General features: G+C 39.0%; 1 protein-coding gene across 2 annotated transcripts in view; it reads left to right on the top strand.

Moving 5' to 3' along the window:
- gpc5a (glypican 5a) overlaps positions 1–23,769 on the top strand; it is an 83,827-nt gene that overhangs the window by 53,492 nt on the left and 6,566 nt on the right. The window contains exon 8 of one of the 2 annotated variants that reach the window (XM_088295260.1): positions 2,726–2,888. The exons of the other annotated variant lie outside the window; for it this stretch is intronic. Within the exon in view, the coding sequence (XP_088151386.1) occupies positions 2,726–2,888 (163 nt within the window). The remainder of the gene's footprint in view (positions 1–2,725; positions 2,889–23,769) is intronic. 2 annotated transcript variants of the gene reach the window in all.

The following is a 23,769-nucleotide window of genomic DNA, read 5'->3' as shown; positions in this document are numbered from 1 at the left end:
GGCCCGAAACGCAACGCTAGGGAAAAAGTGCTTTTTGTTTTTGCTTCATAAATGAAAAAAAAATATGTATAATTCCACCCACAAATCAACTTTAGGAGTTATCAACTTGGCAAACAAGCCACCCTAGCGTTATTATAATTACGGCACATGCTTGCATGCCTGCATATATATAACAAATATTTTTGTAGAATTTTCACTGCATGATACTTAGTATGGTCTTTTTTTTTTAATCTTGAACACAATCAAATCACTTTTTTTTAAAAAAACTAAATCTAAACTAAAACTAAGTGTTTTTGAAAAAACTAAAACTAATAAAACCGAACAAACCCACCCTGAAAACAAATTAAAACTAACTAAATTGAAAAAACAAAAAAAAAACAAAGCACCAAACGAAATAAAAACTATAATTAAAATTCCCAAACTCAAATAACCCTGCTCTGCCGTGCTCACATTTGAAAAAGCAGAAATAAAGTAAACCTGGTCATCTTGCATAGTAGCCTATAGAGTAATTGCACAAGAAATTATCCCAAATATATACTCCGAATGATTCCTTTTTAATTCCATGTATTTATATTTGTCTTGAGGCAGTTGTGGAGCTTGTTTGCGGGCTGTCTGTCATGATGTTTTCAATACCTTAAACAGTGAGAAATGAAGATGTTTTCGCTCCAGCTGCAGTGTGCCAGGAAATCAGTGATGCCGCCGTTGCCAGTCTTCCATTGTCAAACCTGCCAAATCATTTACTGTGATGGCTCCTGTCACAAATATTTCTGTGGCGCAGTCTTCGCAGTTCAGCCAAAGTTCTTCTCCAACAACATTTCTTGATGTCCAAATGCATTTATTCATGCACCTGTGTGAACAAAGACGTGGTTCTAACTGCATTTTAAGTGCTCAAAACTTGGTTAAATTTAAAGAGCGCTAGTGCCTATGTAAATTCTAAAATGTACCTTTTTAGCAGTGGCGGCTCACCAATAGAGGGCGCTGAGGTCAGCTGAGTCACCTTGAAAGGCACAAAGATGAAATAAAAATGAGATGGAACGAATAATACTTCAAAATGTGTTTTTAGATAAGCGGGATGAATAGTATTCACTCACTGATGCGTAAAATTGATTTATATCGTGTCTCAAACGATGACATCATTCTACTTTGCCTGCACAGAACATCGTCGACATGACCTTGTTTAATACACACGTATTGGACACTGAATGAAAAACGAAAACTATAGTTTCCGCGGCTGATGTACAATTTTGTTGAAAAATAATCTGAATAAAAGCATCGGTCACATAGAAGCAGGTAATAACCCAGATTGTCCATTCATTTTTTGTCTTTGTGCATCTCAATACGGTCCAACACCCACGGTGCTGTAACGCTAATCAGGGTCAACCATGATGAATGCTCGGATCAAATTAATTGCCCGTTAAATATTGCAAATATGCAGGACAGTCTGAATTCTCTCATTGATTCATTCATTCGTGTGTTCTTCACTGACTGAGGAAATAAGTGTTGAAGGAATAATTCTAATTCCCAAAGCATGTCCATGTCCTAATTTGGTTCTCCCCAGTACTGAATGTCGGCTGCTCTCGTCTCTATTTTTCTGTATCGCAATGATTTCCTAAAACAGATGGACACCCTATTAGCAGGTTGTGTAGCATTAGGCTGTACATGTTGGTTGAACACTGCCTATTGAGCAAAATAAATAAATAAAAAAAAATACTCAGTGCAACGTTGTGGCTGTTATGTTTATCTGTTAGTATTTTCTGCACAACAAAATCCTGTCCGGCAACAAATACCGCGTATCATTTACAAGTAAGGGGGTGGTCAAATTGAGCATTGTCCTTCAAGCTTGCCACTAGTAAGAAGTAAAGACGACCGTCTAATTACATGCACACTCATCTCCGCCACCGCAGCATCCGTCACGCTGTTGCTCTCCAGTACCGAACCACAACAATATCTAATTAACATATGCAATACCTTTCTGATCAGCACAAAGCATGCTCTTGTTTCCTATGATGCTCCATGAATTTAGATGTCACAATTAGTGTTTTGTATTTCCCTTGTTACCACAAAAAAAAAATGTCAGTGGCGGTGCAGCGCATAATGAAGTGCTGGAATGAACACATTGTTCTTGTTTATCAAGAACATATTTAAAAAAAAAAAATAATCAGAGTGGGAGGTTAAAAAAAAGTGCCATATAAAGACTAGATGAAGGACTACTACATCCACAACAAAAAAAGATTTAGCTTTTTTGTTGAACTTGTTCTGAATTAGCCAATCGCAATTTGTTCAATAAATGAATGTTTGTTTGCCTGTTTGACTCTTCCGAGAGAGTTTGATTTCCAACTCGTGGACATTTTCTTTCTGTTTGGCTTCCTTCTGATTGTATACCATGCAACGTAAGCATTGACTGTGAAGGTGATATGTGTGCACATGTAAATAATGCAAATTGAGTGGGAATACTGAATGTTAATGCGCATAAATGATGTCGTCATAAAATGATTGTAGAAAATGCCACAAAGCTATTCACTATATTACATTTAAATAAACATTCAACGCAAGTGTCGTCATATTTTGCCTGAAGAAAAAGAAATTGTAATTCAAAGTTAAGTTGACTGCGTAAGTTTGCATATAGAAAACAAACTTTGGAATTAAACACATTGATTTAAGGTAAGAAATAAAACAACTTACATTTACCTAAAAAATAAACTACATCTTTGGTTGACACCACTAGCTGCTGCAAGGAAAATCCATTCCTAAACTGGGGACGTTGGACCAAATAGAAACGGGAAGCGGCGATGTGCAAGGACGTTACAGCGGTGACTGTGACGATGAAGATGGCTGTGATGGTTCAGGTGGTGGGGAGCTCAAGAAGAACATCCAGATAGTCTCCAAATGTAAGTCACAAGCTTTTTTTCTCACCCAACAAAGGTTGAGTAAAATATTCTTGAAATGTTGTGCCTATAATTTATGGTGAGCCTGTAGTTTTTGCAGAATTGGAAAAGATATACTGTACAGCAGGGGTCCCCAACCTTTTTTCTGCTGCGGATCGGTTCATACAAGTCCATAACTTTGGCGGACGGCCAACCGGTGCTGGGGGTGCGAGGGGACCTGGCACTTGTTGCTAATGCTATTCGCTAGCTGCTAGCCAGTAGTAGCCACTATGAATTAACGAGCGGTTTGTTAGCGTCCTCAATTAGCGACTGCATATGACTTCAAAATGCCGTTGTGTTGACGTTGGTGGCAACTATGAAATGTCAATTAAAAGTGCGAAAGGTCAAAAACGGAAGTAAAGTTACCGTTACCACGAGCGCCGACTTCAAAGTAAAAGTCTCCCAAGGCTATTGCATTTGCATCAACGACTCAATGTATAATTTGTTAAACTTTATTTTGAAGTTAGCAAATGCGGGGCTGGCGTCTTTGTTGAGTGTGTTTGTAGCTTGTCTTTCTGAAATGACGATGTCGGACAAGGGACAGAAAAAAAACATAATTATTTGAGGACTTGTTATTTTGCTTAAAAACACTTTTCAACTCGAAAAGAACCCCCAAAACTTCCTGATTCTATTCCTGTATCAGTGAATCATACAATCCCAATTCAAAGTTGGTGAAGTAAATCTGGATAATAATCTATCTTAATAAGAGTCATCCTAGACGCCAGTTTATGACTCACATAATAATAGTCATGAAAGCTAATAGTTTCAATGGGGGCATTAAGGCAATCAAAGCCCGTTACTTAAAAAATTATTGCCCCGGAGAGGATCAGTAACCCCCGATGAATCGCAGCGCTATGACTTTCCTCTTCACACCTTCCACACATCGCATGGATGCCTTCCTCTCCCCTCTCATCGTTAAACATGCTAACCACCGGATTAATCATCCCTCTCATTGTGCCTATGGCGACAGAGAGGGTGATGGTGGTGGGTGGTCATCCAAACAAGTCATCCACACTGGGTAAATGTTCCCCTGCGGCCTGACAGTCCGTCTGGAAGCTGCTGGAATTGAGGAAAGCTGCCCGTGATGTTTTTCGCCAAAGCAGCCTGCCTTGAGAATTCATGACCTCAACCCTGTCGGATATGTATTCACGAGTTTTAAAAGCTGTGAAATGAACTAAAGAGAACGAACGCTTTCTCAAGGTATCCGGGCTAGCGCGGCCTTTTTGTTAAAAGTGTGATGAGTCACTAGTTTCCCGATGATATGCTAAATGGCACAAACAGCATTTTGTTACAGCATGTTGCTCTGGTTTCAGATAGGTTTGCTCTGATCTGATTAGTACACTGATCTGATTAGAACAAATTATTGTGATCAGAGCAGCAAGCTGTGAAAATCTGCTCAAGCTGCATCAAGAGACTTCAGAGTCAAACTCTAAAACGCTAATTCCAAACGGAGCGTTTGGAACATTGCTGCATTTGTTGTCAGTGATGCTCGTTCCTCTGAGTGCAAAACTGCAATCATAAGAAACACACAATAGAAGTCATAACTAGGGTTGGGTTTTAAAAAAAAATGATATATTGATTTGAATCGATTTTCCTTTTCATAGCCCATGTATCGATACTTTTAATAACGGCGTTTTCTCCATAAATGTACGTGACTTCACGTGTCAAGCGAGATCTTGGAGCAGTGAATTTATTGTTTTGATTAGGTTATGTTAAATAAAACTAATAAACGTTAATATTCTTACTAATGCACCTTGTTACAGTCAGTTTGTACTAATTGCAACATTGGTTCATGCAGGTGAGAATGCCTTCCATACAAAAGTAAAATTGGTGCTGCGTAAAATCTTTGATTGAATCGAAAATGAATCAAAGTGAATCGTGAATCGAATCGAATTGGGCCCTTGTGTATCAAATCCAATTGATTTTGGAATTGTGTACCTAGTCCAAGTCATTACGACAAAAATAAGAGATTTGGTGCACAAAAATAAGTAAAGCAGAACTGGGTGGAACAGAAAATAGACAATGTTGTGTTGGGGCTCTTTTTTTTGGAGGTAATAATGGGCAATGGCTGTTAGACTTTGGAGGACAATGTGTCAGACGGTGTGTGTGTGTGTGTTTGCGCATGTGTGTGCGCGTGTGTGCGCCTGTGCATCAAAGCAAAACAGTAAAGCTGCACGTCTCACTGCAGCTGAAGCGCCGTTTAAAATTTAATTTGATTCCTTTCTCTGCAATTATCTCTAATCCTTCTCCCATGTCTTTGAGGTTTATCAGCAGAACATGCAGTAGATGGTATAGTCTGATAAGAAAATTCAAAAGGATAAGATCAATGCGAACAATACAAGCCTAAATTTGAGGGATTATCCTCATTAGACATAATTACGTTAACGTGAGATCTGTGTGAACTTGACAAGAAGCAACAAGAGATTACGCCAGCCTGGCATCACGTCAGCCAGGGCACAAGTAAATTAACTCGACAGTTTCCCAAACCACGAGTAGTCAGAAATCATGATTTTACTAATACATGAGAACTCTCGTTATCATTATTATATTATTATGCGCACGCTGAGTAGTCATAACTAAATTATCATTTGTCCCTGAATCGGAGCACTGGGCTGGTTCCCAGATATTTCCATCCCGAATTTTCAGTATCGCTGCTCTTTTTTTAAAATCCGTCCTCGATAGTCGTGACACAGATGACTGAGAACCTTCACTAAAACATGACAGTAGTGAGATATGAAAATAGCTCTTCCTCCCACTCCTTTTTTTATAAGTCTGCTCTCATTTCATGACTGCCTGGAAGGTTGGAGTCTGCCTTTTTCATTTATTTTTTTATTTTTACTGTACCACAGCTTTTTATAGTACCAACAAAGTGACTGTATTTGACTCTATTGAGATTGGTGGTCATTCAGTGCAAATAAAATCATAAAATTGTCACAGTAAATGGTAAGTTGTTCAGTGTGGATGTTCTTTTTTTTTTTTTTAATGCATCCATCCATCCAGTATCTGTACCGCATCTCCTCACAAGGGTCGCAGACGAGCTGGAGTCTATCCCGGCTTTCTTTGGGCGGTATGTGGGGTACATCATGAACTGGTTGCCAGCCAATCGCAGGGCACACATAGACAAACAACCATCCGCGCTCACACTCATACCCAGGGTCAATTTAGCGACTTCAATCAACCTATCATGCATATCTTTGGAATGTGGGAGGAAACCCGGAGAAAACCTCGGGGAGAACATACAAACTCCTCTCAGGAAGGTCGTAGCCGTTGTCGAACCCTGCACCTCTGAGGCCACCGTGCTAACCAGTCGCCTAACGTGCCGCCCACTCAAGAAACAAAACTTATTAAACAAAGAAACGGGCGTGACAAGCAGCTGAGTCCCCAACACGTTGAGGCTGTAACAATAATAACAAAGAACTCAAGTGCCGGAAGATGCCAGGAATAAACTCTCAAAAATAGCAAAGTAATGAACGGAAAATCACGAGCACAAACTGGGAGCGAGACCAAAGTACAACAGAGGATGTGGATGATATCAAAAGTTGGAGTGAGCAACAAGAAAAAAAAAAATGAAAGAAATGTAAGTGAGGAAGAAAACAATACCAGTACTGAGGATGTATAAAACAAGACGCTCTGGTGAGGAGTGAAACTCAGACAGGCGCATAAAAATGGGGTAAAGTTACGCCAGGAGCTCAGCACATTTGACCACACCCAGCCCTGAAAACGAAATAATGAACATCTTACAACATTAGTGTTACCAAATGAGTGTAGCCATTGAGAAAAAAACAAAAAAAATCCACCTCAGTCTTCTTATTCTTTTTGCTCCAAACTTTTCGAGTAATTTAGCTCTTTCTGCACCACACTTGACAATTCAAGTGGTTGTGCATCTATGACAGTGACGGGCCGTGCATTTCACACGCAGGCCTTCAGTGCAGGCCTACTTAGTCCTCATAACACCATCATTTCTGACACGACGGGCGGAGAAATAATATACAGATACATTCTCACACTCTACTGAGTGTTGGACGGCTTCGGCTCACGAGAGAGCTTCTCTTGAAAGGTTCAAAATGGCCTTGCAAGTTTAACTGCAATCAAATCTTCACTTTTCCTTCCTTTGGCTATTGTGGGTTAAAAAAAAAAAAACAAGAATAGATTTTGGATTTTCCAGCGGTCGCCGGGTGCGACTGTCTGGCCTGGCCCTGCCCTGTCACAAGTGATTATCAAATCACAGGACACGCTCGCACCGTCAACGTCAGTCCTGCGAGAAGGCCTTACTGTCATCAACTCGTGATCTGATTGGCTATCGCAACTGTCTATCAACTGTGAGAGCCCTCATCACTCACACAGCACAGACGCCCGAAGGGTCCCAGGAAAAGAATGCACCGCTGATATTATGAAATCTTCCCGGCAACACAAACTAGATGAATTCTAATTGGCAAAAAACTCCCATCTAAAATTACACCCACCACAAAAAAAAGACAAATATGAGCGACCTATTACTATTTGGTAGAAGCCAAAAGGCATTAAGATCCTTCATGCTACTTTGTAGGTGTTTATGAGATAAATATACACCTGGATTAATCCCATAAAACCAGTGCCGAGCTCAATTAATGCTATTAGAAAGCAATTCTGCCACTCTCACTGCGGTGTTTTATTATTCTGCTCCCAGTTGGGTGATTTTAACAAACATGCATCTAGAGATTTTGTGAGCTTTTTAATTAGACAAAGGCTAAATGAGATAAACGTTAATGTCTGCCTGAGAACAGCGAGATGCACACACATATTCATCACAATCAAAAAACGGGTGTGGACAAATTACTGGCTGATGCTTTGCCTTTTTTTTTTTTTTTTTTTTTTTCTTTATGTCCCGGTATGATTGCGGCATGCTAAAAAAAAATAACCCCCCCAAAACACTTCTTCTTTATCCAACACAGAACCTTTGCATTCCATGACCTTCTTTCTATGCTCAAACCTCACCAAGCAGCGGTAGGCCTCTTATCTGTTCAGCCTCGATTCAGCTGCAGACATTGTGACTGGCTGACTTGTGAGCATTGTGGTGCAAAACAACATCTGTCAGACACAGTGGCAGCATGGAGACACACAAATCGATTTCCAAGGAGTAAGCACATGAGGGCATGGAGAAAGACTCTCTTTAGGTGTGACTCTTATTAATTAATGGTGTCTCTGCAGGTGTTTGATTGCAACGGCCTGTCTCCTCGGCACTGCAATGCAGTGCAGCTGAATATAAAACTCCGCCACGATTAATGCTGAGTGATGACAGACTTAACTGTACTCAACAACTGGAAACCGAGGCCGTTTTGCGCGAGTTTCCAGCGTCTTATATTCTAAACTGTAAATGATATACTGTAACGGCAAGAAGTATTTTTTTTTTCAACATCCCTTCTGTGTTCGCAACTACCTGGAACGCGAGACCGTGTCTATTAGAAAGATCTTAATCCTCATTACGGTGTGAGATGAGATTAGCTCACCTGCTGTGATTCTCGCCCTCCTCCTTGCCTCTAATAATGGGATGCAAATCATTTGCAACAGTGTAGCTCATAACCTTTTGTCCAGTCAGCCTGACAGGGACGACTCCAAGATTGTATGAAGACAACTCAATTAAACGATCCCCGTGAACGAAGTAGCCTAATTGTTTGGCACGCTAGTCAGGAAAGCGAGCAGAGTGCTGGAACAGATCAAAACTAAATTGCGGTGCATGAATATGCACATTTTTAATGCGGAGACCACACGCGGGTATTAGAATCACCTCTGCACTGCAAAAATTCTGTTGGGAATTTTAATAAAAAAATGTATTAAATTAAGAAAAATGCTTAATATAAGCAAAAGCATCTGCTAGCACAAGAAAATTTTACTTAACCAATATTTTGAAAAATAAGAAAATAATACTTGGCCTATATTACTATAGGAGCTTGGAAATGAGTATTTTTATGCTACAACACGTATTTTTTTTTTTTTTGTAGCTGTGACATTTAGAACCCTTTTTTTAAAATAAATTCCCCAAAGAAACCGGAATCTCAAATTGGGACTGCAAACTCCAACGATAAATTAATACTTGACAGTGTCAAGCGTAAGTGAGATTTCAAGGGGAAGTCAACCCCCAAAATTCTTAGTAAGAATATATTCAATGCTGCCCCACTAGTCGAAACACATTTTGATTAATATTAAGTTTGTGGATTATGAGTTAAGCAGCAAATTCCACCAGATTTGGTTGCATGGTTGTAGCTAATGTCGTAACCTGACCATACAATAGACGATACAAAGCAGGAAAACAAGCCCCGCCCACCTCCCCCCAAATAGTATTTCCTTACAGAACTGCGCTATGCGATTACAATCCAACAACATTCTCTCTTAGCTGCTGTCGGGCTTCATGGTCCTGAAAATGTCGGGACTTGTGTGTCAAGCGCACTAACCAATCTCTGTGGGGGATTGGAAACGACACCAAAGGCAAAAGCTGCAGCGAGCAGACAGAGCTGTCACCACGTGCGTGTAAATTGTGATGGACTAACCTTAGGGCTGTTTGGATTGAAGCTATAAACTATGATGTGATATATTTCATTCTTAATGATTCATTCCTCAACCACTTTTTTTTTTTTTTTTTTTTTTTAACCACATGGCTCATTTCATACCGTTGCTTTTAGGTGTGCTATTGTGGTCATTACCTGAGCCTGAGCGAGGCGGTTATGTTTTCACCCACTTCTGCTCGTTTGTCAGCAAGATTACACGAAAACTACTGGACCATCTAAAATACATTTTGGGAAGCAATGCTGTTCATTCTGATCCTAAATGCAGGAATGACTTTTTAAAAAAAAAAGGTCAAATGGGTTTGAATTTGTTTTGGGGGTTTTTTAAACTCCTTTTTGTATTTATTCGGGTTGTCTGTTGATATTCTTGGGCTTGATTCGGTGAAACATTTGAGGACGATAAACATGCAAATTTATCAGAAACCAGGACGAGGAGAAAAATTATTTTTACAGCCTTGTCAGAATACACTTCTGGTTTTGAGCATTGCAGTCAAATGTGACTGCACACACTGCCCAACATAATTGAGTACACGCTCACAAATTTGTCCCAAAAAATGTAGACTTTCTTTTTTAAAATAAGTTGCTTTTGCATTGTGCACCACAAAATACTCACGCGTGTGCCACTGATGTACACACAAGCTTCTAACCCCCCTTAGCCAAACCACCATACAAGCTGCACCATCCAAGAGTGGAATTGCCATCATTAACCTCCCCCACACGCAACCCACCATGCCGAATGACGAGAGGATCTCCAGCAATGATTCTTGGAAACCATTTGGAGTGTAAAGTACGGCTTGGTGGGAGCAAATGGAGGGAGAATAATTGAAGACGAAAGACTGAAAGGCCACATAATAGGAAACATGACGGCTGTGATAACCTCGCAGCCAAGAAACATGGTGGCGTCCGAGATATGAAATGACTACACGTACACCACGAAACTGTTCACTGGACATTCAAATCGAAGGACATTTCGATAAAAAGCTTAATAATCCGTAAAGTAATTTAATTTACAAGCAATTGGAAACACCGACGTAAAAATATTGTGTTGAATTTACTTTTATTTATTTATTTATTTTTTCAATTTGTGCCATAAAATAAATTTGTCAGGATCCCGATAAATATTTTTGACCAGTATGGTCTACTAAAATCTTAAAACCTTTCCGTTTATGTTCTGGATGAGAGATAAAGCATTCATCCGCACAACCGCAAAACAACTCCTACCGAAATGTCTGGAGATATTCGAGGTGACTGCTTCAGATGCTTTCATTTTTTTTTTTAAGTTGACTCGATCACACTGATTATAATTCCTCGCACTCTGCTGCATACAATGTTGCGCACCACACACAGTGACACAATCCTGATTTGTTTACACAAGTGGCACAATTCTGATTATGCGTCAAGGCAGCGTCAATTGAAAACATGGCAGGGTATCAGATATCCTCAGATCAGAATCAGGTTTCTTTTTAGCCTGGGTACACACCTGATTGAAGTATTGGATATCTGCCAATGTGAGTGCAGTGTACAAGCACAGAATATACGGCGTCAATGCAAGTCATCAAAATAAACAGGTCGGCAACGTATACACACCCGCGTCTGGCCGAGCATCGCAAATAAGCACGTTGAAAAAACAGCTAGTTTTAGAGGCCGTGATGGAAATCCACGGGCCGTTGGGAAGAATTCACATATTTTCCACAAATTACCAATGGCCACCCTGGGCCTCTATTGCTGTAATGCAGACGACGTTCAAATTGAGTTTTGTATCATATAAGGATAATTGTAGGTGGACGGAAATATCTCATCTTAATAAAGAGGCGCACATAATTTTAATTATTTTTTTTTTTTTTGCAAGCGTTTCATTATGATTTTTAAAATGCAGTGATTGAATTTTCCCCCAAAATTTGGTAGAGCTTGTTTGTCCACCAAATTCATTCATTTGGCATATTCCTGTTATGGTATGAGTGTAAAATCATGGAGTTTTTTTTTTTTCTTTCGTTCTTCAAAATCCATTCACAAGGCAGCCTTCCTAACCCCAACACTATTTTCCCACTCTGCCTGTGTGTTGTTTCATGTTATATCCACAACCTGCACTGTCTGTAGCTGTTACATGCTTTTCTTACTGTTCTTTAAAAGGTTTGGGATCATTTTCCTGCAACAGACAAATAATACTCAAACCAAACACAATGTTTCTTCTTCTTTTGAATTGAGAACACTTTACATTTCTGGACACGTTAGGCTGCAAATCTGGCAGACGGCATGCTCATGCGGATTAGGATCTGTGAAATTATACAACAGAGTGTCCTTTTCTGGAAATGCACACCTTAACAAAATTTCTTCCTTACCACGTAGAGCAATTTGAAAAATATTGAAAGGTGATCCAAAACACTCCCCTTCTCATCGATAGTTGTAGCCGTGCGTTAGTTTCCGATGCATTTTAACCACTTTCCTCTGTCTTCAAATACGTATACAGTGCGTGGTTTGAAATCATTTTATTCCAACCTGAATGACTTTAACGGCGATCCTAATGAGCTTGGGCTTGCATCTGGAAAGGTTTCTCATTGTTCTAATGAACCACCGCATTATTGGGCGCGCCGTTTTAATAATCAGCTCGGTGTCGCAAACAGAGACCCTTTCACAAAAGTCTGCTTGATCAATGAAAAGAGGAGCTGAACTCTTCATTAGGATTAATTGAAGAAATTGATAGAAATTCTGTGAGTCCAACTCACTAAATAGATGCATTAGAAGCTCGCACATCTCTTATGTAAGATCCAGCCCTGCCCTGAAATAGTGCAATTATTTTTTTTTCTGCTATAATAGAGACCTAATTGTAAATCTCATTGTTTGGGAGTGTGTCATTGTTTGCCTTTGGGTATTTCACATCGTTTTGCTCCTACCACTGATGACTAATTCTCCCTTTGTATTATTTAGAATTGTGTGTATCATTATTTATGAACCATTCCGTAATGTCATATTAGGTTTTCTTTGTTTGTTTTTCCCAAATAAGAGAGAGTCTTTCAGTCTTTCATTATTTTCGGCTGAATCTCACACATAAATACTTCGGCACTGTTTTTTCTGTGTACACTCTCACTTTTTTTCTCTTATTAATGTGAGGGGGAGATGGGGCCCTTAAAAAAAGCAACCTGAGAGTGTTTTAAAAACATTTTAGGTCTGCCCTTGTAAAGACTTACCATCCTCCTTTAGTGTCATTGGCATCTTTTCCCCCGAAAGGGCATCACAAGGAAATATTTTTTTATGTTTAGCGCCAAACGTGGGATTGAATTGATTCGTCGTATTTGACCAAAAGGACTCATTCGCTGAAAAATATTTTCATCATTCTTATACAAGTCTTTATTACATTACCTGCTTCGTGGAAGGGACTGTGCATGATCCACAGCACCTGTCATCACAGTGACACATGACAGGCAGGTGTTCTCTCACTCACGTTCATGTCCTCTGAAAATGTCACTCAGCCTTCATCCCCGGGCCTCCAAGGTCACCCTTAGATGTGCATCACTAACCACAGCAGACCGGCGCACTGCTCTCCCATCAGCCCACCTCTCAGTCTACATGGTCCAGGCAGGGAAAAAAACAAAAAACATTGCAGTATACCTGTTTGTTGCAGAAGACCTCAGTATGAACACACCGCCCAAAAAACACACGAGGTGAAAGCAGAATGGAAAATTTTTTAGTGGCCCACAGGAAAAGGGTGAATCTACTCAGACTGATGTTTTGTGGTGACCTTCAAGCCATAATGGATGGAGAAATGCTTTTATCTAAGAGGAAAGCATTGCATTCGTCAGGGTGATCAAACGAGAGTGGCCTTGATGGTTATTAAATGCTTTAGAACATGATCTGCGCAACTTTTAAATTGGACTTATTTGAAAGATGTACTAAAAGCATGCACGAAGGAAAATGGGCACAAACTTGATTGCTCGTACAAATACATGTGGAAGCTAATTGGAAGCTGACTAACCGGGCGTGACCAGAATTGCATCTGCCAAATGCGCTGTATTGCCGTGCAGTTTATTTGGCATGTTCTGGGAGGAGTGTATGCAAATAGATTAATTTTGCATACACAATTTTTCAAACAAATTCCCATGACTAATGTTGTGTCTTTAAATACCGTTTCTAAAAGACAGGTGCGATTGGCCCTGCTGTGCGGAATTATGTTGAGGAGGAGCAGGCAAAATAAGAGGCAATGCGTAGAATAGATTTTCTCTGACCGTGGAATCGATTTTGACAAAATGTCTTGTTTGAAGGAATGTTTGATTTTTAAAAAAAAAAAATTTAAACTCCCCAAAAATATTTTTTAATAAAACAATATAGTAAAATATATACATGAAAAACAGGGGGAAATTGGTGAAAAAACACACATATAAATATAAAAACTGAAAATATGTTTAAATATTAAAAGAAATATTTAAAGGGGAAAAAAAGAAAAACCTTTGAAAAAATGTGCAGGGGTTGACTGTAATTTTTGCAGACATGACTTAGTTGCGCATACACCATGTCTTATTCTCTGTATAGAGTCATATGTGGGTGGGCTTTGTCATTTTATGCGGATTTGGAATGACATTCCGGACAAACAATATGCCTCAATAATTATTATTTTATTTTTTTTTTAAACAAAAAATGCACAAAACAAATTCTTGCTCAGCAGTTTTGTGCTGTCCTTGAATGGTATTTTTTGTGGAAGACGCTCTTTGTGCTGGGGAAAAAAGGCACAGTTGTGGTTATTTTGTTGTTTGATTTGAACCCTTTGCTGTTGCGTTAGGGGAGCGAATCTTTTATACATCCATCCATTATCACAATGTGGTACAAACCATGATTAAGAAGAGGAAAACCAGGTTAGCCTTTAAACCAAACATCTAATCAGGTGCTTAAATCGTTTTTTTTTTTTTTCATTTTAGTAAGCCTTCCTGGCCCATAATATCAAGTATATAAATCTAAAACATATCATATGCAATAAAAAGCAGATGTAAAGCATGAAAACTTGCGCATTTGTGTTGTTTTTCTTTGCGAGTGGCGCCATTGCAGTCGAGTGCAGCTTGTCTGACACGGGCAGGTTAAGACGACGTCCCACAGTTCGCTGACATCCCGATCCATCTCCCAGCTGTCGATCCGAGTTCGAAGCGTGTCCCCATTAGCACTTGCAATCCTCCATCCCTTGCTGACTGCCACACAATCTTAATTGGCCGTGTTAATTATCCAACGGCACATTATGAAGCGTCCTATTTGTGCAAATGATCGCTGACAATGAATAGTTATTGATCAACAATACTGGCATTCAACATACTCCTATTCACACATTAGCCTGGCATTGATTGCTGGCTGGACTTCCTGTGTGCAATGCTGAGAATCGATCAGTTTCCTAATGTGTGGTCCCGGCTTGACCATTAGAACTATCCATTATCACACTTGCCTTCCGCAGGCTTGTCACTGAGGCTTGGTGGGAAATTGGCAAGCAGTCATGATTGTGACGGTGAGGCAGAGCCAGATCGGTTATTCTGTTTTTGTCACCAAGCTGTTACGTAATCGACTGGCCCTTCATTACGCTGTTAGACGCATGAAGCCGTTGTGTGTGCGCAACTCATGTTGGTTGTCAGCAACCTGTGCTACAGTCCATACGATACGCTTTAAGCGTTGTCATCCGATTCTCGTCCCTTCAAATGAGTCTCTGTTTAAATCGGCCGAGCTACTGTGTTGGTTGCGTCCGACTTTATTGCTTGTATCACTTGTCAGCACATCCGCCGTCTATATTTTGAGTGCAAAGTTGTGGTCACTGGAGGTCCAAAGTTTTTCGGGGAGATCGATCATCATAACACGGCGAGGCAGTTTAATAACACTGCCGTGGACTCTTGAGAAGAGAAAGGCATTTACTTTGTATTTTATATAACGTGGGGGGCATGTCGGGGTGTAGACAGCTGACCCCAGTTAACCTCAATCCACGAATTATGCCATATCATACTTGAAGTCAGAATTAAATCTTCTCTTTGGGAAATAAAAGCAAGAGCAAAATGTGCTGTTGGACTGCAGATTTTCTGGCTGATAGTTTCTTAAGCTTTATTTTCTCCAGGTAAATTCTTGTTTTGCCCTTCTCTACATCTGGTTGCTAATTGCATACTTTTCTTTCACACGTGCGTGCTAAACTGTTGATACCCTTAGGTCTCGGGTGTCAAACTCAATTTTGTCAGAGGTCACATTATAATTATGGTTTCCTATGGAGGCCCTTAAATAAAATTAATTACATTTACAACAAATTGATGAATAACTAGTTGAGAGGTCAGATGGCAGTAAAAAAATCAAATGTTCAAACATGATTACATTTATTTTTCAATGGGGATTGGTAACAAACATTGATTGCAATATCGCAACATTTTTACAAGTTAAGAGAAGAAGAAACAAAAACCATGAAGTCGATGCATGTAATTTGCTTTCAACTGGCCACATAAAATGATGGGGTGGCCCAAATCTGGACCCCGGGCCTTAAGTTTGACACATGTGCCTTGGAAATAACTTAAAACGGAAAGAGTAACTAATGATGAGGCATTGCTTTTGAATTGTGGGACAACCATTTATTAAAAGAAAAAGTGGTCAGAAGAAAAATGATACTTCCCTAAATTCTATATTTATTCGCACAACCTTTACAATCACTGCAATTAAATAATTTATATAATTTATATCCTCCCTTCAACATTTCCATTTTGCTTATATCTTTTCTTTTCAACACTTCGCATTAGTTCACTTTTTTGTTCTGAGCCATTCTTTTTTTCTTTTTCTTCAAGCCGTGTAATTTGTTGGCGGGGAAACCTGTCCTCTTTAACTGCTTGGTCATGCAGAATGATGAATCTGTATACCTTTTTATGCCGGAATAGTTTTATGTGCAACGGGGGAATTTGAAATACTCACTGCATTTTCATCCAATACAAACAAACGCACAGTCAATTTGGTTTCATATTTTATCTTTATCCTGTTGGACTGCCCGCATTTATTATTCCTTTTGTTAAGTTATTTTAGTGACCTTTGTGTAGATTTCTTTCTTTAATGGATGGGTAAAAAACATTTTACCTGCTGGCACACATTACAATTAATACGCTAGACAAGATCAACAGAGTTCCTCCAGTACTTTTTGTTCCATGTGCATAGTGTAGCTTAATCTACTGAACATCTTTGCTCTGTATCGCGTGGAAAGTTTGATGTGGCAAGAAGCCCACTTGTAAATCATGAATATTGGATGAGACGTGCGGCAGATGAGCCGGAGCCCTCCAGTCAGACCTGGCATTAATTAAATATCAATTGGCCACGCTTCCGTACCTTATTTCATGCCACATTCACACCTTCTCTGGGAATTTTGAAGGAAAGTTAAAACCAAGGTTGTGGCCTTTGCAGTTTTTTTATTATTTGTATGTTCATGACACTGGATTTCTGACTTGATTTTAACTAAGGGCATGGACCTAAAACTTGGCATTGTTGTGATGATTTAGGTGAGGTTTTGTTATGTTGAATTCTACCCAGCTGTGTTCATAAGTATTTCATGGAGGTTATACAAAGTTGGCTGATTATATGACTCAACGTTAACAACTCACACATTTCCTAGCATCCAAAAGGAAAATGTTCATCCCCAATCTGTACAAGTCAAGCGTCACACATTTTGTATTTGATCAGTGATGCCATGTGCGGTTCTTGCACCCACGGCAAAACCAATATTAACATCTCATCTCTGCAATTGTGGCTTTCACCAGTCAGGTCGCAAACATTACAAAACCACGATTCACAAAATGTGTCTTGTTTGGAATTGGACATTTAATTACGTCCGATAAGATAATGGATGGTCACGTACAACTTTGGTCATCAGACTACTTGCACAGCAAGCGTATTGTCAGAACACTAAAACACAGAATTAACAAAAAATGGACAATGATCAGCAGCTCTGTTCCTGATATAGTGAATATGCTTTGTTTTAAAGTGATGATACAGTAAGAAAAAAAAGACAGCAATAATTCTGGGGTAGGGTAGACTGCAAAAACAGTCATTTTAAGTAAGATAAAATTGAACCAAAATGTGCTTATTTTGTGTTAAGTATTTTTGCTATAAAATTGACAAACAAGTTCATGTTGCTTGTTTAAAGACACTTATTCCATAATAATCTAATTTGAATGTACAGTCATGGCATTGACTTTAGTATTGTGAGGCATAAAACCAAACACTTTGAACATTTTAAGATGACTGACCAACAATCAAAGGACCTGAAGTGGGGATCAGTGATGGGTTTTCTTATTTTAGGATTTTGCAAAATCTAATAATAAGACAAATGTATGAAAGCAATGATAAAAAACTGAGGTTTGGCTCTTTATTCAGATGTCATGTTTTATTTTATTGTTTACTATGATATTTTTTTTGAATGAGTGAATATTTCTTTATTTTAAGAAAATCTTGAAAAATGTCAATACTACTTAAAAAAAAATACTCATTTCAAGGCTGCTGTGGTTGATATGGAACTGATATTTTCTTATTTTTCAAAATCTTGTCAAGTAAAAAAAAATCTTGTTCTGTTCGATATTTTTTCTTATTTTAGGTATTATTTTTCCTATTTTAATATATATATATTTTAAATTCCCAGTGTGTTTTTTGCAATGTATATATGTACTTTACTTTTTGGCTACTGGCCCTCAACGGAGCAGTGACTGATCTAAAGTCTCTTGACTGCCATTTTTTAGAAAGTCAGCTGCCCTATTCACCTTGGAGTCCCTTTGATGAGGTCCAAGGGATTCTCTTAATCCTGAAAGGGAAGGCTGGAGGGTGATTTTTTCCCTGCTGAGGGGATGAAACCACTTAATGGATCACAAAGTTAATCATCTACTGGGGAGAACCCGGTTTGAGCTTCAGGAATTGCTTCAGCCATTAGACCGAGTTCCTTTTGGTGCAGACACACACCGTTCGTCACTTATGCCTGGTTACCATTTAAAAAAAAACAAAAAAACGTTTCAATGTGTTTTTTAGTGAGACGGCAGCTTTTTTTTCCTTGATGTATGACATTTATGTGCGCTCAGGGTCCTGAGGTGCCTGCAAGTGTATGATGTCCTCAGAGTGGTTGCCTGGTTCGGACAAGATAAGAAAATCCTGATTTGTTTTCATAGAAAAAGGATTTGAATAGAATTCCAAGAATGACTCAAGGGATGCCAGACTTTTCTCGAAGAGTCTTTGAAATATTCACATTGGTCATTTTGTTGGACACATCTTTTTTTGCGATACCAACAATTCCCTTCAATGAATACAGATTTTGCTTTTTGATTGGAATCTTTGTCATTGGCGCATCAATTAGTCTTACTTCTCCAGCTTTGCTTCTTTTTCCCATCTCGTCATTGGAATGACCTGTTTTGCTTTTCATTGTGTTTTTGCCACATGCATGTCATTTAGATTGGAATTAGTTAGAGATGACCGTCGAATCAAAATGACTATACAAACATACATTCCACTTCACAGCTGTTGGGGGAGCTTAAAAGCTTGCATTTCTTCCTTATGGTTTATTTCAACGACCTGAGTAAAGTAGGACATGCAGACTCACCAGATGCTGTAATTTTTGTAACCTCCTGGCTCACTAACAGCTTCTGCCAGTTCTTCATCCTCAGCATGCCGAAGAGCTATCAGTGGCTTAATCAACCATAAGCAATTCCACAGCTGGTCCGATGAATTTGGGCCATGCCTGTTGCTGTGCGATCCCAGGAAATAAAGCTCAGAGACGCCCGTGTTTATCTAAAGGTTAATGGAAGGTTAATAAGAAAGAGATCAGAACACATTTAGAAACTTTATTCTGGAAACTGTGTTTCCTCAGAAGAGTTACTCCAGAACTGGGTAAGGCGTGATCAAGCTAATTAGCAAATCATCTCTTTGCCCGTTCAATGAAATTGTTTATATTTTATTCATAAGACTGTGATGTTATTTGGCTCAAGGTGTTTCATTAATATATCTCTAGTTTGATTGCGTTTGCTGTTAACACCTTCAAATTAACACCTTTTATATTGTTTTTTTTTTTTGCGCTGCTGGTGTTTTTATGGGTATAAGCAACTCCATGTCACGGCCGTGCTGAGCCGAGCGTTTAATCAACAAATACCGCAGTTGGAGAGTTTGCACAATGCTGAAGTTGCTTCAAAATACAAGCTTATGTTTGGCCAGATGACGCAAATTAATCACAAAATCCCACTTTATCATCAGAAATGGCAACATTTGGATTGACAGTTTTACATATTTCAATCACTTTTTAAGCACTTCTAATCTCTTATTGAAGCGCATACTCATTCATGAGCACATCCTTTGGCGCTTATACTCGAAGCGACACAGATTGGTGAATACTGTCATGGAACAGAATGACCTTGTGCTGACCATATCTATTTGGCGAAACCTGTTTTAGAGTTAACAAAAGAAAACGAGAAAAACGGCTTTGATGTGAGCAGCATGCGTCCATCTGATCAGACCCGCTATTTTTTTTTTTTCTTTTGTTTTCCTTTGTGGAGAAAGGCGCCGCACATTAAACATTTACAACATTCTCTCCTTTTGTTAACACTCTTTGAATCCTTCTGTTGCAATATTAATGAAATTGTTTTGGACGTGTCTTTTTGAACTTGACTGAATTTTTTTTCTTTTATTTTGTCAAATTATTTTGAAGTAATGTGGGAATAACAATTTTTCTAAAAGCCATAGTTGCTTTATGGTGATTAATAATAAAACTCTATGTCATGTTGATGCATTTGGTCAACATTCATCAGAAACAAAGTGACATTGTGAATAGAGTAGGAATGTGTATACCAACCGACTCCATTCTGGACCTTGATTTTTTTGTCGTTTTTTTTTTCCTGAAACAATTTGATCTATTTTTGTAGAATGCTTCCTCCTTGAGTAAAAAAAAGGTGTGGCACTGACGACAGGTGCAGCGCTGTGATTTTTTTTTTTCCCCCTTTCTGCTTTGTATTCTGCTCGTGTGTGCAACCTGAGACTGAGTGACTGGCGGTCAAAGCCCAGTATTGACTGCTCAGAGGATGTAATAGAGGCCGGGGTGATGGGATCCAGGACATGAACTCTCTCTCTGTGGCATGTGCTGCAAAGCTGGAGAGGAAAGAAGAAAAGCACCTCATCATTCTTTTGGCCCCATGCAGAGATGTGCAGGCCTCTGTGTTTTTAGAATAATGCTTCGCCCTTGAATTAGATTCCATTGATCTGCTCGGTGCTATAATTGCACACCAACACGATGGATGCTTGTCTTATTGAGAGGTGGGGGGGGTGTGAGTCCAGACATTTGAAATCCTTTCGCTGCAGAAGGTAAATTAAATCAGACAAAAGGCAGACTGGCCTGGTTAAAGGTGACTGGTTGATAGGAATCGTAGTCAAATAACTCTATGTCTGGTTTAGTTATCTCCACCGTGAAACTCTAGGCACTTGATTTTCTACTTCCTTTGGTTGGCGGCGATTTATGGAAGTTCTACTTTCTGAACTGAAATAATTATTTATTTGTATGATAAGACATCGTCATGTACTGTTGTCACAGATTAACTCATTTACAAAGGCTTCGTTTTGTTCTTTATTAAAATTTGGCATCATTTTGTCTTCAAAAGAAATGTTCAACAAATTTTTACAAATCAGCATCGTTAAACAGTAGTTTATTAATGATACTGCCACATACTAAAACAAACTTGACAGATTATATGATCACTATGCGCTTCCTGATCAAATGAATCTATCTTATATTTCTGGCAATTGAAATCACCAAATACGGTGGAAAAATATTTTAAATAAATAAATCAAAAAGTTTGAAAAGTTTTTGGCTTTAAATTTGTGATCCGATGGTCTGATATTGCTGTGAAAGGGCTTCACAGTTGCCACGGAAATTTAAGTTCCAATTTGTCACCAATACTAATGCTTCCGTTTATCGCCTCCGTTATCTTTTGTAAAATAGTGAAGGAACAAATCTTTATAATGAATGAATTTATGAACTTCGCTCTCATATTTGGATATTGAGTGTTGTATGTTGGAAATATTAATATAATATTTAATTAGTGAGAGATCTAACAAATCCCTAATTGAAAAAAGAATTTCCGGCAAAAAGAAATATCAACTGACGATATCAAAGCGTAACGTAAGAATGAATAACCTGCCACTGCCTGTGTGCATCTCGTGTAGCTGCTAATTATATTCTGTAAGATACATGGCTACTTGTGTCTTGGAGGGGCTACCAAGCGGAGCGGTTATTGTGACCGTTTGAAACAAACCAAGACTCGCATGGCATTCCTTTTCATGCATCACTTATTCAGGTGAAGTACACATCAGTCAGGCACTGCTATAGAGTAAATATATATGAGGAATAGGAAAAGGTCAAATGTGACATTTCTCGACTAACGCAATATTGAAAAGGCATAAAAAGATAATTCACTGACAAATGAATGGCACACTGCCAATCGATCGGATTTTGGGAGATAAACAGTTTGCTTATTTGGTATTCTGTGAATGTCAGAGTCTAATGAAAGTGGGATGCCATCTCCAGCAGAGTCATTTTCACTTGTTTTGCCCGCACTCAGACGTCCCTCCAAGTGGTCTCGGGTGGTTTCTTACTATTAAGCATCTCTTCTCAGTTCATCTTGTTCTGGGGTAAACAAAACAAATGAAGGAGAAATCTACTGGCTCAGAAATAAGCACTTGTCTGTCTTGTTTATGCTTATTTTGGCTTCTGCTTCTACTCAAATATGCCACACTTCACTTGGCTTGGCCTTGTTAAAAAGTGATTACCGTATTTTCCCGACTATAAGCCGCTACTTTTTTCCTAGATTTTGAACCATGCGACTTATATAACTGTGCGGCTTTGCTGTGGATTTCTCTTTCGCTGGTAGGGGCGGCAAGTATATCATTTTTTTTTTGTTTGGTTTGTTTTTACCCCCCAAAAAGAGTTGCTGCGTCTTATACACAGGTGCGCTTTATAGTCCGGGAAATACGGTAAATATACTCTCAGTGAACATGTACTTTGGATATGTTTAAATAGGATAGCATTCCAGATATGTTTAACAACAATTACACTCAGCATTGTCTAAAATATTTATTTAACAATACTTTCCAGTCACATCAAAAAATGGCCAGTCCGTCACCTCAACTGTCCGAAAGCTAAGCCATGTGTTTTTTTTTTCTCTCAATGCCCATGTGAAACGTTTCATGTTGAATGTCGGTGTGTGTGTGTGTGTGTGTGTGTGCGCGCCCGCATTTGTGTGGTCGTCGTCTATTTAATGAAACGGGCGATGGCTAATCATAACAATGCGTTCGCATGCACGTGTATTTTGAAGACAATACTTTCATGGAAGCACACAAAGCCTCTTTAGCCATTCTTGACACTGCACACGTGTGCAAATCATGTGAATCAGACAATTAGACACTTCTAACATTATATAAATGCATACAACGGCGCATGGAGAATAATCAATACGGAAAGCGGATCAAATATGATCCATTGTACTTTGCCAAAGAGGCCAGTTGGAGTTGTGCTGTTATTTGCCACAGTTAAGATCACAAATCAAAGCTTGACACTTTAACAAAAAAAAAAAACACTGAACACAAACTGCATGTTAGCAGTATGTCGGTCTTGCAGAAAGAAGGAATAGTTATTTATCTGCACTCCAATTTATCAAGCCTTAGATAAAAGAGAAGTGAATCTTTTCTTTCTCTAAACTCCAGAGTGTCTCCAAATGTTAATACATCCTCACGCTGCAGCACGGCACATTTCTTCCTTCTTTTTTTTTGTTATGGCAGTCACAAAACATGCCACCCATTTTTGGATAGGAACTTTTTTTTTTCACGTTTGTTATAATAAGACAGTGTTGGAGCAAGACAAACCTACCAATCTTTCTACAAATAGACGACGATAAAAAGGAAGCTCTGGGAATGGTGGTGCGGATGCAAACGAGGCTTTCGGGATCCGCTTGACGCAAACAGACTCAAACACAAACTCGCCCGACACACACGCGCACACATAGGATTAGAAAACTGAATTGTTGGGTTTTGCTTCCTCTCCTTAATCATGCCTGTGTAATCCTTCGAACTTTAGTTGCTCAGTACAGAGTGAAAAGATTTCTCTCAGGCTCGAGGGTTTATTTCAGGCTTTATTTCTGGCTGCAGGAGTCTAATAATGTCAAATCACACCAAAATCAATATGGTTAAATGGTAGTGAGTCCTCCCGCAGGGTGGAGTCTTCAACAAGCTGTACGTGGGGCTACCTTGACTTCTAAGAGAACAGAGTTTTTCTTTGTTTTGGAAAAAGGGTTGTCATCAGATGATTT

Source organism: Idiotropiscis lumnitzeri, chromosome 5 (assembly GCF_059441095.1).
Source record: "Idiotropiscis lumnitzeri isolate Australia: NSW breed Sydney's pygmy pipehorse chromosome 5, RoL_Ilum_1.0, whole genome shotgun sequence".
In the NCBI taxonomy this organism is placed as follows: domain Eukaryota; kingdom Metazoa; phylum Chordata; class Actinopteri; order Syngnathiformes; family Syngnathidae; genus Idiotropiscis; species Idiotropiscis lumnitzeri.
This window is presented reverse-complemented; position numbering and strand designations above follow the sequence as displayed.